This window comes from Entelurus aequoreus, linkage group LG17, assembly GCF_033978785.1.
Source record: "Entelurus aequoreus isolate RoL-2023_Sb linkage group LG17, RoL_Eaeq_v1.1, whole genome shotgun sequence".
Classification (NCBI taxonomy): Eukaryota; Metazoa; Chordata; class Actinopteri; order Syngnathiformes; family Syngnathidae; genus Entelurus; species Entelurus aequoreus.
The window spans coordinates 39,847,128-39,865,476 of record NC_084747.1 but is presented as its reverse complement, the minus strand read 5'-3'; the positions used below and the strand labels follow the sequence as shown (position 1 = coordinate 39,865,476).

The following is an 18,349-nucleotide window of genomic DNA, read 5'->3' as shown; positions in this document are numbered from 1 at the left end:
TTTATTTCCAAAATTCTCGAAAAAATTGTTGCACAGCAGCTAAATGAACACTTAGTGACTAACAATCTCTGTGAACCTTTTCAATCCGGTTTCAGGGCAAATCACTCTACGGAGACAGCCCTCGCAAAAATGACTAATGATCTATTGCTAACGATGGATTCTGATGCGTCATCTATGTTGCTGCTTCTTGATCTTAGCGCCGCTTTCGATACCGTCGATCATAATATTTTATTAGAGCGTATCAAAACACGTATTGGTATGTCAGACTTAGCCTTGTCTTGGTTTAACTCTTATCTTACTGACAGGATGCAGTGCGTCTCCCATAACAATGTGACCTCGGACTATGTCAAGGTAACGTGCGGAGTTCCCCAGGGTTCGGTTCTTGGCCCTGCACTCTTTAGTATTTACATGCTGCCGCTAGGTGACATCATACGCAAGTACGGTGTTAGCTTTCACTGTTATGCTGATGACACTCAACTCTACATGCCCTTAAAGCTGACCAACACGCCGGATTGTAGTCAGCTGGAGGCGTGTCTTAATGAAATTAAACAATGGATGTCCGCTAACTTTTTGCAACTCAACGCTAAGAAAACGGAAATGCTGATTATCGGTCCTGCTAGACACCAACATCTATTTAATAATACCACCTTAACATTTGACAACCAAACAATTACACAAGGCGACTCGGTAAAGAATCTGGGCTAATATCTTCGACCCAACTCTCTCGTTTGAGTCACACATTAAGAGTGTTACTAAAACGGCCTTCTTTCATCTCCGTAATATCGCTAAAATTCGTTCCATCTTGTCCACTAGCGACGCTGAGATCATTATTCATGCGTTCGTTACGTCTCGTCTCGATTACTGTAACGTATTATTTTTGGGTCTCCCTATGTCTAGCATTAAAAGATTACAGTTGGTACAAAATGCGGCTGCAAGGCTTTTGACAAAAACAAGAAAGTTTGATCATATTACGCCTATACTGGCTCACCTGCACTGGCTTCCTGTGCACTTAAGATGCGACTTTAAGGTTTTACTACTTACGTATAAAATACTACACGGTTTAGCTCCAGCCTATCTCGCCGATTGTATTGTACCATATGTCCCGACAAGAAATCTGCGTTCAAAGAACTCCGGCTTATTAGTGATTCCCAGAGCCAAAAAAAAGTCTGCGGGCTATAGAGCGTTTTCTATTCGGGCTCCAGTACTCTGGAATGCCCTCCCGGTAACAGTTAGAGATGCTACCTCAGTAGAAGCATTTAAGTCCCATCTTAAAACTCATTTGTATAATCTAGCTTTTAAATAGACCCCCCTTTTTTAGACCAGTTGATCTGCCGTTTCTTTTCTTCTCTCCTCTTCTCCCCTGTCCCTTGCGAGGGGGAGTTGCATAGGTCCGGTGGCCATGGATGAAGTGCTGGCTGTCCAGAGTCGGGACCCCGGGTGGACCACTAGCCTGTGCATCGGTTGGGGACATCTCTGCGCTGCTGACCCGTCTCCGCTCGGGATGGTTTCCTGTTGGCCCCGCTGTGGACTGGACTCTCGCTGATGTGTTGGATCCACTGTGGACTGGACTTTCACAATGTTATGTCAGACCCACTCGACATCCATTGCTTTCGGTCTCCCCACATATGCGGTCCTCTCCAAGGTTTCTCATAGTCATTCACCGACGTCCCACTGGGGTGAGTTTTTCCTTGCCCGTATGTGGGCTCTGTACCGAGGATGTCGTTGTGGCTTGTACAGCCCTTTGAGACACTTGTGATTTAGGGCTATATAAATAAACATTGATTGATTGATTGATTAAAAATAAAAGAAAGTCAACCATGCTCGCGACAATGTCCTTCCTTGGTGGTCCTGAGAACCCGCACGACAGTCAGGAACTGTCACAACTATATAAATCAACCATTTATAAATACCACAAGACTGCTTTATCGCACATGATATCACACATTTTACATGCAAGCAGATACAATCGATATCAAAAGCGGATCGGAACATCGAGATGAAAGTAAAGAAACATTACCTGATTGTTTAAATGCTGTGAGCTGCACCACCTGTGTAATGCAAAAGAACAAAACAAAATGTAGCATTTAAACAACTAGTATTGTTACAAAATAATAGTAATTTTTCAATATTGCTTACTTGGTTTCCTGAGGCCGGCTTGAATGCGAAACCCACAAAGCTTTCTTTTCTGAAACTCTCTGAAAGACAACAAAACTCAACAGGTTGACCTCATTCTTATTCATCTTACTCAATTAAAATTCTTATTATTTTATTTTATACATATATATATATAAATATATACACACAATTTAATTTAGAAATAACAACCAAAAACATAAAATTAAAACTTCTATTTTATTATAATTTACAATTTATATATATATATATATATATATATATATATATATATATATATATATATATATATATATATATATATATATATATATATATATATATATACACTACCGTTCAAAAGTTTGGGGTCACATTGAAATGTCCTTATTTTTGAAGGAAAAGCACTGCACTTTTCAATGAAGATAACTTTAAACTAGTCTTAACTTTAATGAAATACACTCTATACATTGCTAATGTGGTAAATGACTATTCCGGCTGCAAATGTCTGGTTTTTGGTGCAATATCTACATAGCTGTATAGAGGCCCATTTTCAGCAACTATCACTCCAATGTTCTAATGGTACAATGTGTTTGCTCATTGGCTCAGAAGGCTAATTGATGATTAGAAAACCCTTGTGCAATCATGTTCACACATCTGAAAACAGTTCAGCTCGTTACAGAAGCTACAAAACTGACCTTCCTTTGAGCAGATTGAGTTTCTGGAGCATCACATTTGTGGGGTCAATTAAACGCTGAAAATGGCCAGAAAAAGAGAACTTTCATCTGAAACTCGACAGTCTATTCTTGTTCTTAGAAATTAAGGCTATTCCACAAAATTGTTTGGGTGACCCCAAACTTTTGAACGGTAGTGTGTGTGTGTATATATATATATATATATATATATATATATATATATATATATATATATATATATATATATATATATATATATATATATATATATATATATATATATATATATATATATATACTGTATACTTCATTTCTAAGAACAAGAAAGAAGGCTGTTCCACAAAATTGTTTGGGTGACCCCAAACTTTTGAACGGTAGTGTATATATATATATATATATACATACAGTATGAAAATATATATATATATATATACATACAGTATGAATATATATATAAATAAACATTGATTGATTGATTGATTGATATATATATAATATATATATATATATATATATATATATATATATATATATATATATATATACACTACCGTTCAAAAGTTTGGGGTCACCCAAACAATTTTGTGGAATAGCCTTCATTTCTAAGAACAAGAATAGACTGTCGAGTTTCAAATGAAAGTTCTCTTTTTCTGGCCATTTTGAGCGTTTAATTGACCCCACAAATGTGATGCTCCAGAAACTCAATCTGCTCAAAGGAAGGTCAGTTTTTTAGCTTCTGTAACTAGCTAAACTGTTTTTAGATGTGTGAACATGATTGCACAAGGGTTTTCTAATCAACAATTAGCCTTCTGAGCCAATGAGCAAACACATTGTACCATTAGAACACTGGAGTGATAGTTGCTGGAAATGGGCCTCTATACACCTATGTAGATATTGACCCAAAAACCAGACATTTGCAGCTAAAATAGTCATTTACCACTTTAGCAATGTATAGAGTGTATTTTTTTAAACTTAAGACTAGTTTAAAGTTATCTTCATTGAAAAGTACAGTGCTTTTCCTTCAAAAATAAGGACATTTCAATGTGACCCCAAACTTTTGAACGTTAGTGTATATATACAGTATGTATATATATATACAGTATGTATATATATATATAATTTACAAAAACAAACTAAAAAAAACCCCAAAAATGTTAACTCTGATTATTTAATCTAATTTTAATAATTTATATATATATATATATATATATATATATATATATATATATATATATATATATATATATATATATATATATATATATATATATATATATATATATACATATATATATACATATATATATATATATATATATATATATATACATATATATATACATATATATATATATATATATATATATATATATATATATATATATATATATATATATATATATATATATATATATATATATATATATATATATATATATATATATATATATATATATATATTAATGATTTTTTTTTTTTTTGGGGGAAAAAAACCCAGCAAAAAACACAAAATAAATATTTTTATTCTATGTTAATTTACTATTTTATATATATATATACACTCCAGAACCCCCCGCAACCCCGAAAGGGACAAGCGGTAGAAAATGGATAGATGGATATACTGTATATGTATATATTTTTTTATTTAGAAAAAACAACCAAAAAACCCCGCAAACTTAAAACTCAAATTATTTAATAACATTTTACTATTTTATATGTATTTTTTAATTATTATTATTATCATTACATTTAGAAAAACAATCACCAAAAAACACAAAAAATCCAAAACTTTTGTTGCATTTTAATTTACTATTTTATATATTTCTTTGAATTATTTTTTAATTAGAAAAAACTACCAAAAATGCCACAAAATTAAAACAAATTATTTAATAAAATATTATTTTATATATATTCTTATTATTTGTATTACATTTGGAAAAACAACAACCACATTTTAATGTATCATTTATATATATCTTATTATTTTTTATTCAGAAAGAAAACAACCAAAAAAATAAAAATATTTATTGAATTAAATGTTCTTATTTTATTATTATTATTATTTATATTAATTTTAGAAAAAAAAACAATCAAAAAACAAACTCTGTGTTATTTCATAATGAAAATATGGAGGTGACTATAACAAGTCCAGTTAAATGGTTATTGTTGGTATTGTTATTGTTGCGTCATCTGATTGGCCGAAGTTTTGGCGTGACAAAAACGACGTACCGTTCTTGATCACCAGAGAAGTTGAGATAGAACTGGGGGGTCTGGAGGTCTCACTGGTCTCAGGGCTGGAGGGGGCCGGTGGACTTATGTCCCAGGATTTTATCGGGGCTCTTTGAGATGGTGTGAAGGTGGTCGGCTGGGAACAGTTCTGTTGCCATAACGATAGAAAACATTAGGAAGAGTGACACAATGGAGCCTGCAAAATGAAATACAGCCTCACCACTTTAGTCATATGTTTTGCCCTTAAGAAACTTCTCTATGACTTTAGCTCCAGACTTCTTCTGTTTGTTTGATATTGCCATTACTGCCACAAGTGGAGGAAATGTGTATTACGACTGAGTGTATCTGCCACAGCTGAGAAACATATTTTTCAGAGGCCCTCTAGGGCCCAGCAATGGGCCCCTGCCCCATGGTTAAGAAGTACTGGTTTAAAACACTATTTTATACAGGACATATAAGTAAGGGGACCCTGGCCTTGAAAACGTGGAAGGGCCCTGATCCAGAGTCCTAAAGGTATATTGGTTGTAACACACGGTCCCCACAACGCCCACCCAGACAAGGCGAACCACCTCACCTCCTCAGGTGGGGGCGGGGACTTGAACCCCTCCCTTTTTACTCAAATGAACATCAAAAATAGTCGGGTAAATAAAAGGACGTTTTAAAAAAAAAAAAATCCACAGAAGTTTTTTTTTTTTTAATGACTTACTGTGAAAGATAAGGCCTTCCTCTTTTCTTTGATCCTCTTGATGGCGTTCCTCACCTAAACCACAAACTTTGAATACATTTAAATATTAAGAGTGAAAGTGAATATGAACAACTTGCTTACCTCACTGTTGTAAACTGCATATACCAGGAAAATATACAAGCCCTGTGGGAAATACATACACTAGTTAGCAAGTACTAATCGTTACTATGGCGCTACCACAAGTACAGTCATACATGTTGCACTCGTTACTATGGCGCTACCACAAGTATATTCATACATGTTGTACTCCTTACTATGGCGCTACCACAAGTACATTCATACATGTTGTATTTGTTACTATGGCACTACCACAAGTACATTCATACATGTTGTACTCCTTACTATGGTGCTACCACAAGTACATTCATACATGTTGTACTCCTTACTATGGCGCTACCACAAGTACATTCATACATGTTGTATTTAGCCGGCGCCAAAAGAGCAAAATGGCGGCGCATTGAAATGCAGCAGCTTGAAGACGCTCTTGGGAGTGTAGAGCGATTTGGCAAAAAACACCCGTCATTTCTGTCAATTTCATGGCTGGCTCAAAGCGTGAACACTCTGTGATCACATACGACCGACAGACAATTTTGGATGTGGATAGATCGGGTCGTTATAGACTGAAAGATGCATGTACGGTGGACCTCCTCGCTAGCATGGGAATACTTCACGGGCTACATCGAGCGGCCTTTGTAGCAGCGGAGTCAAGTACTAGCGGGTACCGTCAATGGAGGAGACGTAAGCGGTGTGAGCGGAAGCAGAAGCGGGGATGCCGAGCGGGGCTAACAACAAAGGGAAAAGCTAATCCCCAAAGAAGCGTGGAGTGTCCGGGTAAGGAGTCATTTAAACTAGAACTAGCCGGCGCCAGGCTAGTTCTGCACACATAGCAATTCTCTTAGAATAAAACACAACTCACATAATGTTTTTTCTTTTGTGACCGTGTCAGAGGCAGACATACATTGTACTGAGGTGGCTAACTAGGATGCATTCAGTTTATCGCAGCATCAAGCAAACAATCTGAAAATTCCCGTCGTATCAATTCCTAGATATGGTCGAAACTATTTAAAGTGCACTACGCATAATAAACGCAACATTATTAATATTGCTACTTCGGATAATTTCAACAAACAATCCTCAAAACAGCCCACTACCTATAATATGGGCTTTTTAAACATAAGATCATTATCTTCCAAAACGTTATTAGTTAATGAGGTCATTAGAGACAACAAACTTGACGTCGTTGGTCTCGCCGAGACCTGGCTCAAACCAGACGATTTTTTTGTGCTAAATGAGGCATCTCCTCCTAACTATACGAACCTAACCTAAATAATAAATATAACTCGTTTGAGGTGCTCACTATGAGGTTTGTCACACCGCTACCTCTCGACCTGGCTGTTATCTACCGCCCCCCTGGGCCCTATTAGGACTTCATCAGTGAATTCTCAGAGTTTGTTGCTGATCTAGTGACGCACGTCGACAATATAATCATAATGGGGGACTTTAATATCCATATGAATACCCCATCGGACCCTCCATGCGTGGCGCTCCAGACTACAATTGATAGCTGTGGTCTTACACAAATAATAAATGAACCCACGCATCGCAACAGTAATACGATAGATCTAGTGCTTGTCAGGGGTGTCACCACCTCTAAAGTTACGATACTCCCGTACACTAAAGTAATGTCCGATCATTACCTTATAAAATTCGAAGTTCTGACTCATTGTCAACAAACTAATAATAATAATAATAACTACTATAGCAGCCGCAACATTAATGCTGCCACAACGACGACTCTTACTGACCTACTGCCTTCATGAATGGCACCATTCCCAAATTATGTGGGCTCTATTGATAACCTCACTAACAACTTTAACGACGCCCTGCGCGACACCATTGATAGTGTAGCACCGCTAAAGCTAAAAAGGGCCTTTAAAAGGTGTACCCCATGGTTTACAGAAGAAACTAAAGCCCAGAAATTATCATGTAGAAAGCTGGAACTCAAATGGCGTGCCACTAAACTTGAGGTTTTCCATCAAGCATGGAGTGATAGTTTAATAACTTATAAACGCATGCTTACCTCAGCTAAAGCTAAATATTACTCAAATCTCATCCACCTCAACAAAAATGATCCTAAATTTTTGTTTAGTACAGTAGCATCGCTAACCCAACAAGGGACTCCTCCCAGTAGCTCCACCCACTCAGCAGATGACTTTATGAATTTCTTTAATAAGAAAATTGAAGTCATTAGAAAATAGATTAAAGACAATGCATCTCAGCTACAACTGGGTTCTATTAACACAAATACGACTGTATATACGACGGACACTGCCCTCCAAAATAGTTTCTCTCTCTTTGATGAAATAACATTGGAGGAATTGTTAAAATGTGTAAATGGGACAAAACAAACAACATGTTTACTTGACCCAATTCCTGGGAAACTTATCAAGAAGCTTTTTGTATTATTAGGTCCATCAGTGTTAAATATTATAAACTTATCACTTTCCTCTGGTACTGTTCCTCTAGCATTCAAAAAAGCGGTTATTCATCCTCTACTCAAAAGACCTAACCTCGATCCTGATCTCTTGGTAAACTACCGGCCGGTGTCCCACCTTCCGTTTATCTCGAAAATCCTCGAAAAAATTGTCGCACAGCAGCTAAATGAACACTTAGCGTCTAACAATCTCTGTGAACCTTTTCAATCCGGTTTCAGGGCAAATCACTCTACGGAGACAGCCCTCGCAAAAATGACTCCTGATCTATTGCTAACAATGGATTCTGATGCGTCATCTATGTTGCTGCTTCTTGATCTTAGCGCCACTTTCGATACTGTTGATCATAATATTTTATTAGAGCGTATCCAAACGCGTATTGGGATGTCAGACTTAGCCTTGTCTTGGTTTAACTCTTATCTTACTGACAGGATGCAGTGTGTCTCCCATAACAATGTGACCTCGGACTATGTTAAGGTAACGTGCAGAGTTCCCCAGGGTTCGGTTCTTGGCCCTGCACTCTTTAGTATTTACATGCTGCCGCTAGGTGACATCATACGCAAATACGGTGTTAGCTTTCACTGTTATGCTGATGACACTCAACTCTACATGCCCCTAAAGCTGACCAACACGCTGGATTGTAGTCAGCTGGAGGCGTGTGTTAATGAAATTAAACAATAGATGTCCGCTAACTTTTTGCAACTCAACGCTAAGAAAACGGAAATGCTGATTATCGGTCCTGCTCAACACCGACATCTATTTAATAATACCACCTTAACATTTGACAACCAAACAATTAAACAAGGCGACTCGGTAAAGAATCTGGGTATTATCTTCGACCCAACTCTCTCGTTTGAGTCACACATTAAGAGTGTTACTAAAACGGCCTTCTTTCATCTCCGTAATATCGCTAAAATTCGTTCCATTTTGTCCACAAGCGACGCTGAGATCATTATTCATGCGTTCGTTACATCTCGTCTCGATTACTGTAACGTTTTATTTTCGGGCCTCCCTATGTCTAGCATTAAAAGATTACAGTTGGTACAAAATGCGGCTGCTAGACTTTTGACAAAAACAAGAAAGTTTGATCATATTACGCCTATACTGGCTCACTTGCACTGGCTTCCTGTGCACCTAAGATGCGACTTTAAGGTTTTACTACTTACGTATAAAATACTACACGGTCAAGCTCCTGCCTATCTTGCCGATTGTATTGTACCATATGTCCCGGCAAGAAATCTGCGTTCAAAGAACTCCGGCTTATTAGTGATTCCCAGAGCCCAAAAAAAGTCTGCGGACTATAGAGCGTTTTCTATTCGGGCTCCAATACTATGGAATGCTCTCCCGGTAAAAGTTAGAGATGCTACCTCAGTAGAAGCATTTAAGTCTCATCTTAAAACTCATTTGTATACTCTATCCTTTAAATAGACTCCCTTTTTAGACCAGTTGATCTGCCGTTTCTTTTCTTTTCTTTTCTACTCTGCTCCCAACCCGGGGTGGACCGCTAGCCTGTGCATCGGATGGGGACATCTCTACGCTGCTGACCCGTCTCCGCTCGGGATGGTTCCTGCTGGCCCCACTATGGACTGGACTTTCGCTGATGTGTTGGACTTTCACAATATTATGTCAGACCCACTCGACATCCATTGCTTTCGGTCTCCCCTAGAGGGGGGGGGGGTTACCCACATATGCGGTCCTCTCCAAGGTTTCTCATAGTCATTCACATTGACGTCCCACTGGGGTGAGTTTTCCTTGCCCGTATGTGGGCTCTGTACCGAGGATGTCGTTGTGGCTTGTGCAGCCCTTTGAGACACTTGTGATTTAGGGCTATATAAATAAACATTGATTGATTGATTGATTGATTTGTTACTATGGCACTACCACAAGTACATTCATACATGTTGCACTCATTACAATGGCGCTACCACAAGTACAATCATACATATTGTACTTGTTACTATGGCGCTACCACAAGTACATTCATACATGTTGTACTTGTGTTGTGGCGCTACGACAGGTACATCCATACATGTTGCACTCGTTACAATGACGCTACCACAAGTAAAATCATACATGTTGTACTCGTTACTATGGCGCTACCACAAGTACATTCATACAAGTTGACCTCGTTACTAGGGCGCTACCACAAGTACATTCATACATGTTGTAGTCTTTTATATGGTGCTACCACAAGTACATTAATTTATGTTGTACTCGTTACTATGGCGCTATCACAAGAACAGCCATACATGTTGTACTTGTTACTATGGTGCTACCACAAATACATGTATACTAGTTGTACTCTTTTGTATGACACTACCACAAGTATATTCATATATGTTTTACTCCTTACTATGGTGCTACCACAAGTACATTCATTCATGTTGTACTTGTTACTCTGACGCAACCACAAGTAAATCAAGGCGGCCTATCCCATAAAATGATGTGGCGCACCACATTAAATTATGCGGCGGGCCACATAAATGGCATAAAATGAGGCGGCATATTGTATAAAATTACATGGCGCACCGCGTAAATTAAAGCGGCATATCACAAAAAATGGTGTAGCAACATTGTGGCATTATATGATCACATAAAAAATTGTGGCAGCGCCACATAAAATGAGGCTTTAGACCAAGTTAAATGAGGCGGCAGATCAGGTAAAATGATGCAGCGGGGAACAAAATGATTTGGCGAGCCACATAAATGATGCGGCGGTGGACCACGTAAATTGATGTGGCAGTTCATGTAAAATGATGCAGCAGACCACATAAAATGATGCGGCGGGGCACATAAAATTATTTGGCGAGTCACAGAAATGATAGGCGGCCCTATCCATCCATCCATTTTCTACCGCTTGTCCCATTCGGGGTCGCAGGGGTGCTGGAGCCTATCTCAGCTGCATTCGGGCGGAAGGCGGGTAAAATGAAGCGGCAGGCCACATAAAATGTTGCAGCACACCAGGTAAAATGATTTTGCGAGCCACATAAGTGATGCGGCGTGCCACTTTAAATGACGTGGGTGACCACGTAAAATTATGCGGCATATCACATAAAAATTATGTGGTGGGCCACATAAAATAAACCGGCCAAACCACACAAAATTATGTGGTGGCCCACATAAATTACATTTCGGACCACATAAAATAGGGCAGCATATGACATAAGTGGCAGGCCATATAAATGACATTACGGGTTACACAAGTTTAAAGCTGCACATTACATAAAATGATACGACGGGCCAGATTTGGCCCCAGAGCCTTGAGTTCAGCACTGGTGATTTATTTTGTCTTGTTGTCTACGTGTACAACTGGAATAGTTCTGATTGATGTGAAGAATGTGACCACCTTGTTCTGCATGAGATGAATCGTTTCCGGTGTCTGTGTCTAATAAAATGGCGTGCAGGAACAGAAGAGTGAAACTCGACAGCGAGATCCTCCTAGCGACACCGGGATGAACTTCCACGTCTCGCTGTGCGCCCTGAGTGGGACGCGCGCAGTAAATCTGAATTAACAAGCAGCTCCGCGGGGTCGCCCAGGGGCCAAGCGCTTTTGATGAATCCGGGATTTGAGAGGAGGGCGCTGGAGGAGCGCAGACGCAAGAAGATTGCGAGGAGGGAATATTAGCTGAGGTGCAAATAAGAAAAAAAGTGAGGAAGAAGGAAACGGCTGCTGCGATATCAGGGGAGGGAGATGTGCTGTGACCTGACGGGAGGCTCCCACACACGTGCACACACACACACACACACACACACACACACACACACACACACACACACACACACACACACACACACACACACACACACACACACACACACACACACACACACACACACACACACACACACACACACACACACACACACACACACGACTGCAGAGAAAGGATTTGAACATAACTATCAGTTAAATATGTTTCCATCATCACTTTTGTTTCTCTTTTCTCTTCTACTCCCACAAAGCTCTAACGCAGTGGTTCTTAACCTTGTTGGAGGTACCGAACCCCACCAGTTTCATATGCGCATTCACTGAACCCTTCTTTAGTGAAAAATTAAATTTTTTTTTTTTTTCAAATTCAATTTTTTTACTGGTGCCTAAAATGAACCGTGCATGAACATCACCTTGTTCAAAGAACAAAACCAACACAGTGCATGAACTCACAACAAATTACACACCTGCAAATTAGTGTGACTTCTGCTGTTGCCTTTGAGAGACCAGTTCAGATATGCGTGGCTTCACTTTGGTAAGTGCCACTCTCAAGTCATTTTACAAACGTTTGTACATGATAAAATAAAATAATGTATTTATTTTTACAGCAAAGTCTGTTCCTTTTCTTCGTTTTCCAACCAGACATACAATACTAGTACACAGCTCACGAAAACCAATATTTTTTGTTATTGTCATTGTGAGTGGGCCAAAACACTTATATTAGAAAATAATCTCATGGAAATGACAGTTGTCATTTGATTATAATAATAAAACATTTAATTTGTTATTTAGTCAGGTTCGGGACAGGTGTTCTCACATGTGCTCCACTTTTAGAGGGAACATTGTTTGAGGGTATCCATAATACGCCGACAGGGAGAAGTTTTTATTTACACGATGAGTCGGGTGTGTCTGGACCTCCGCGGCGGAGGCTCCGCCGAACCCCTGAGGCAGACTCACCGAACCCCTAGGGTTCGATCGAACCCAGGTTAAGAACCACTGCTCTAGAGTGATAGTCACTATTTGTTACTGCCTGTTCCCATCATGGCAGTTACCCTTATGCATGGCAGCAGCAGGTGTGACCCCAGGATGCAGAGATGGGAGATGGCGTGCAGGTAAAAGAGTGGAATACTCCTAAAACCAAAGGCTGTAGTGCGGGGGTGTCCAAAGTGCGGCCCGGGGGCCATTTGTGGCCCGCAGTTCGAAGTTTGTTGGCCCGTAACATGTTGTTAGGGGAAAACAATGTAAGAAAAAACAGCAAAAAGACATAAGGTAATGACATTTGACCCAAAAATGTGAAATGTATTTTTTAATTTTTTTTTTTAGAAAATAAAAACAAACTGACATTATAAATCAAAATAGTGTTATAAGTGACACATAATATTAGTATTAGTTATTATATATCAATCACTGTGAATGTATCAACTCTTGTTCACTTTATCATCCTTTTTTGCTCTAGTCACCACTGGAGTATTATTTTATTCGTTACTTAATTACTTGTTTATATTTTTAGTTAATCCTTAATATTTATTGTTCACATTGAACAAAAATGTCTTGTGTGTTAAATATACTTGGCCAAAAAACTGATTATACAGTAATTAGTATCAACATTTCGGCTTTTTTTCATTACATTACATCTTTTTGCTCTGTCTTTTTTTTTTTACAACAATATGTTGTAGGCCAACAAAACCCAAGCTGCTGCCCACAAATGCCCCCCCCCCCCCCCCCCCCCCCCCCCGGCTGCACTTTAGCCATCCCTGAAATAACTACCGCAAATTTCGGACTATAAGCCACTACTTTTTTCTTACACTTTGACTTATTTGGCTTATAAGATGGCGCGGCTAATTTATGTATTTTTCTTCACTGACAGCATAATACAAAAAAAAGAGAAGAAAATACACTGGGAAAGTGTTTTATTGTTTGCACTATGACGCCATCTTTTGGACGAATTCACTCACTACAGGTATTTACTGCTTCAAAACCGGTAGTAAAATTGTAATTCAGTCTTTTAGCCGTCCGTAGCGTTACTACTTGTATGGATTTTTCATTCATCACTCCAAGCAATGTTTGTACGTTTTACAATATAACAAAAACAATTTATAATTACTAAACCGTAACATGTGTGATGTCTGTAGGAGTGTTTTCATGCATATCTGTACATGCAATCGTAATGTAATCAAGCTAGCATTGTCTGCATTATATAATAAGTTAACACGTTTACGAGTGTCTGTTGTTATTAACTTACAATGGCATTCTTTTTGTATTGTTTCAATTTCACAAATTCCTCAGTAAATTCACCAAAACGTCACCGTGGAGTTATTGAGTCTGTTTAGCTGATTGGAGAGTTAGCTTGCGCAGGTCGTGTGTCATGACGATGACTTCTGTTTTGTTTGATCATCCCTTTTACTGCCCTGTTACATACACCGTTTGGAAACAATTAAGGTATGTAAAAAAACATTTACAGAATATTTCTGTGTAAATAACTCATTTTACAACCTATATATCTGCAACTTATAGTCCAGTGCGGTTTGTATATGGCAAAAACATTTTTTCGACTAAAATTTAGTCGGTGTGGCTTATATACTGGTGCGCTCTGTAGTCCGGAAAATACGGTAACTATTGTACACTTTATCCCCTACAACACAAAACTGACACTAAGTTGTTTCTCTAAACATATGTCAAGTTTGTTTTCAGCATTTTTTTTTTCAAATAAATGAATAGCAAAATGGCCCCCGCATATTTAGACTTTTTGTTCGCCCTTGGTGGCAAAACTTTGGACACCCCTGCTATGGTGCTAGGCATGTCGCGGCAGAAGAGGAACAAAATCAGAGAAAATACAAGCACAGGGCTGCCACATGAAGGAAACCTCTGATTGGAAATCAGGAAAATGTGTGTCCTGATTGCCAATCAGGAAGATGTTTGTCCTGATTGCCAACCAAGAAGAGATGTGTCCTGATTGCCAATCAGGAAGAGGTGTGTCCTGATATCCAGTCAGAAACAGGTGTGTCCTGATTGCCAATCAGGGACAGGTGTGGTTGACAGCGCTCAGTTGCACACAGGGGAGGCGCACAGGAAGTGGAAACCAAAAATACGAGCGCTGGGCAGGAAGCAAACACCAACACGCAGGGAAACACACACAAGTCCAACCTGTCACGATCAATCTTGACAGATTTGATCATAATATTTGACAACTGGTTTTTGCAATGTTACAATCGCGCCATTTAACCAAATTATGTGCCGTCTCACAACTTAATTTTGTCCCAGCAGCACCCAAACGCAACACAACTGTCTAACCCATGGGTGTCAAACTCTGGCCCGCCGTGTAATTTCACTTGGCCCTTGAGGCGATATCAAATTAACACTAAAGCTGGCCCGCCGATTATACATTGCAGCGGTGCCACGGTAACACCCCATTCACCGCTAATTCTAATACTTGCCAACCCTCCCGGGAGTCTTCCAAACTTCAGCGCCCCTCCCAGAAATCGTCACGTCCGCTTTTCAGCCAGTCCAATGAGTGCTGGCCCAGTCACATTACATGTGCGGCTTCTGCACGCACACACAAATGAATGCAACGCATACTTCATCAACAGCGATACAGGTTACACTGAGGGTAGCCAAATAAAAAACTTTAACACTGTTAGAAATATACGCCACACTGTGAATCCACACCAAACAAGAATGACAAACACATTTCGGGAGAACATCCACACCGTAACACAACATAAACACAATAGAACAAATACCCAGAACCCTTTGCAGCACTAACTCTTCCGGGACGCTACAAGGTGTGTGTGTGTGGGGGGGAGGTTTGGTGGTAGCGGGGGTGTATTTTGTAGCGTCCCGGAAGAGTTAGTGCTGCAAAGGATTCTGGGTATTTGTTCTGTTTTGTTTATGTTGTGTTACGGTGCGGATGTTCTCCCGAAATGTGTTTGTCATTCTTGTTAGGTGTGGATTCACAGTGTGGCGTATATTTCTAACAGTGTTAAAGTAGTTTATACTGTCACCCTCAGTGTAACCTGTATCGCTGTTGATGAAGTATGCGTTGCATTCACTCGTGTGTGCGTACAGAAGCTGCACATATCTTGTGACTGGGTCTGACCGATGTTAGAATGGATGAAAAGCGGTTGTGACGATAGCTCGTAGAGTACTTTAAAGGCAGTGCCTTTAAGGCACGCCCCCAAGACTGTGGTCCGGGTGGACGAGATATAATGACTGATGAACACCTTCGTTTGATAATGAAGGTTGCCTCAGCTCAAAGCCTGAGCCCCGACATTAATGAACTAGCATCCAAGAAAAGATGCCAGGTATCTGGCTTGGGCACATCAGATTAGATCAGTATGTTGCAAACTGAGCAGTTTGAAGTCCTGAATGGTTGGTTTATTCATTGTTATTTTATTTTCAAATTTATTAGCCTGTGGAAAAAGTTACTGTTGATATTTACCTCAGAAGGCTGCAAATAGAAAAGAGGCATTCAATTTTTATTTAAATTGTATTTGATATGCCATTGATATTTTTTAATTATTATTATTATTATTTGAAACTCGATTTTGCATGTCACTATAAAGTTATATAAGCCTTGCTTGTTCAATATTCAATGCAAAACTTGTTTGGGTCCCTATTAAAAGGTTAATTTGTTCAACCTTGGCCCGCGGCTTTGTTCGGTTTTAAATTTTGGCCCACTCTGTATTTGAGTTTGACAACCCTGGTCTAACCAATCAAACGTTCCCCCGCATCACTTCCTTGGTTACACCGACAAGAGACTCATTCATTCACTCATGTTTGTTTTACTCATCAGTCATTCATTGTTCATAAACATTACATTAAGATGCAAATAAAGCATATTTTCTCATATTTGCTGAAATCCTGTACTTTACTCAATCATTTTCTGAAACGCTCCGCCAGGAATTTGGTCGGTGCCAAAAAAGTACCAGATATGGTACCCATCCCTAAGTATTGATACCATTTTATGAAGGTACATTATTCTTTTCTTATCCTCTTAATGAGCTGCCTCAAATTAACATTGATTAGAGCTTGTGATATTCAAAAATAAACCAAAAAAAAAACTCCAGCGGACCTCACCTTGAAGTGCAGCGCTTGCACCTGCTTCCAAACACTGCAGAAAAATGTCACGTAAGCAAAAAAGGCAGAATAGGAAGTTTGCTTACTTGGAAGGCATTGAGAGCAGTGAAGATGTACGCCATGACAACAGACAGGTGGACCAGGACTCCACACAGCCAAGTCAGACCCAGGACAGGCAGCAGAATGAGAACTGGTCGAGTCACAGCCCTGCAAAGAAGGTACCTTTCACATTTCAACAGGTACAGTACCAAAACCCGCCTCCGGGGAATCCTTACCAGAATTCAAAGGTAGCCATTTTTGGTGCTTTTGTGTGTTCATCTGGTACTAAATATTATATTTTGTTTTCTTAAACTCATGAGTATCATTTGCAGGCAGGAAGTAGTCTTTGCCATGAAGTTGAATATGCTAGTCTACAAAGTGATTATATATATCTAATAAGTTCTAAATAAATTGTGTGTACTATTAGTGTGATCTATCTAGACTGCTTGTACAAAAGTGGTGCTGATCGCCTTATTTAAATGAGGTTTCTATGTGCCCTCTACATTTATGCTGGCGAACAAGCAGGGGTGTAGGAACTCTGGGAGACACTAACATTGGAGAAAGACGCATTTGTCGAACCAACAAAAAACATACCACAGGGATACACGCACTTTTTTTTTTAATCGTATTGCTTGTTTATATTCATATTTACCAAACCATGTCTTTCGAGTAAAGTTGTCGTAATTCTGGCATGGTCACGTGTCCTTTGTTTAATTGTGAACTTCGCCATTGTCGCCAGGTAATGTAAACACTAGTTACCCCTTCCAGGTAGCAAAATGCAACAAAAGAATGAAACCGCAGCGGGACTTACTCTCTTATTTTGAAAAGAGTAACGTCAGTGCACAACACGATAACACTTAAGTGGAATTTACAATTGCGGTAGGAACTGCATATGAATGCCCTATGTGTGCAAGCTGCTGAACCGCCGATACGAATGAGTGGAACTGAAATGCAAATGTCCAGGGTGAGTGGAGTGTGTGGATGTTGGAACGGTTCAAATGGGATGAGAAATGTGGGATATACAGTCGCTTGTGTAATGGGGAAAAATTCCAGGAAATCCTGGGAAAACCGGAAGTTTTGGGAAAGGGAAAACATGTTTCGCATTCGATATATGGAAAAGTAGTGTTGGTGGATGTTTGATAGGTGGAAATTGTGTTTAAAAATGGCACAACATTTTGAGAATGTAGTGCATTGTGGAACTATGAACACGTCCATTCATTTGAATAGGAATTTCCTGGAAATTTGGGAATTT

General features: G+C 39.1%; 1 protein-coding gene across 1 annotated transcript in view; it reads right to left on the bottom strand.

Annotated features, from left to right (window-relative positions):
• LOC133631805 (adhesion G-protein coupled receptor D2-like) overlaps positions 1–18,349 on the bottom strand; it is a 68,148-nt gene that overhangs the window by 10,154 nt on the left and 39,645 nt on the right. Inside the window, exons 4-9 of the mRNA XM_062023965.1 lie at positions 17,145–17,265; positions 5,863–5,904; positions 5,743–5,796; positions 5,037–5,184; positions 2,137–2,195; positions 2,018–2,048 (exon numbers count right to left, since the gene is read on the bottom strand). Of these exons, the coding sequence (XP_061879949.1) occupies positions 2,018–2,048; positions 2,137–2,195; positions 5,037–5,184; positions 5,743–5,796; positions 5,863–5,904; positions 17,145–17,265 (455 nt within the window). The remainder of the gene's footprint in view (positions 1–2,017; positions 2,049–2,136; positions 2,196–5,036; positions 5,185–5,742; positions 5,797–5,862; positions 5,905–17,144; positions 17,266–18,349) is intronic.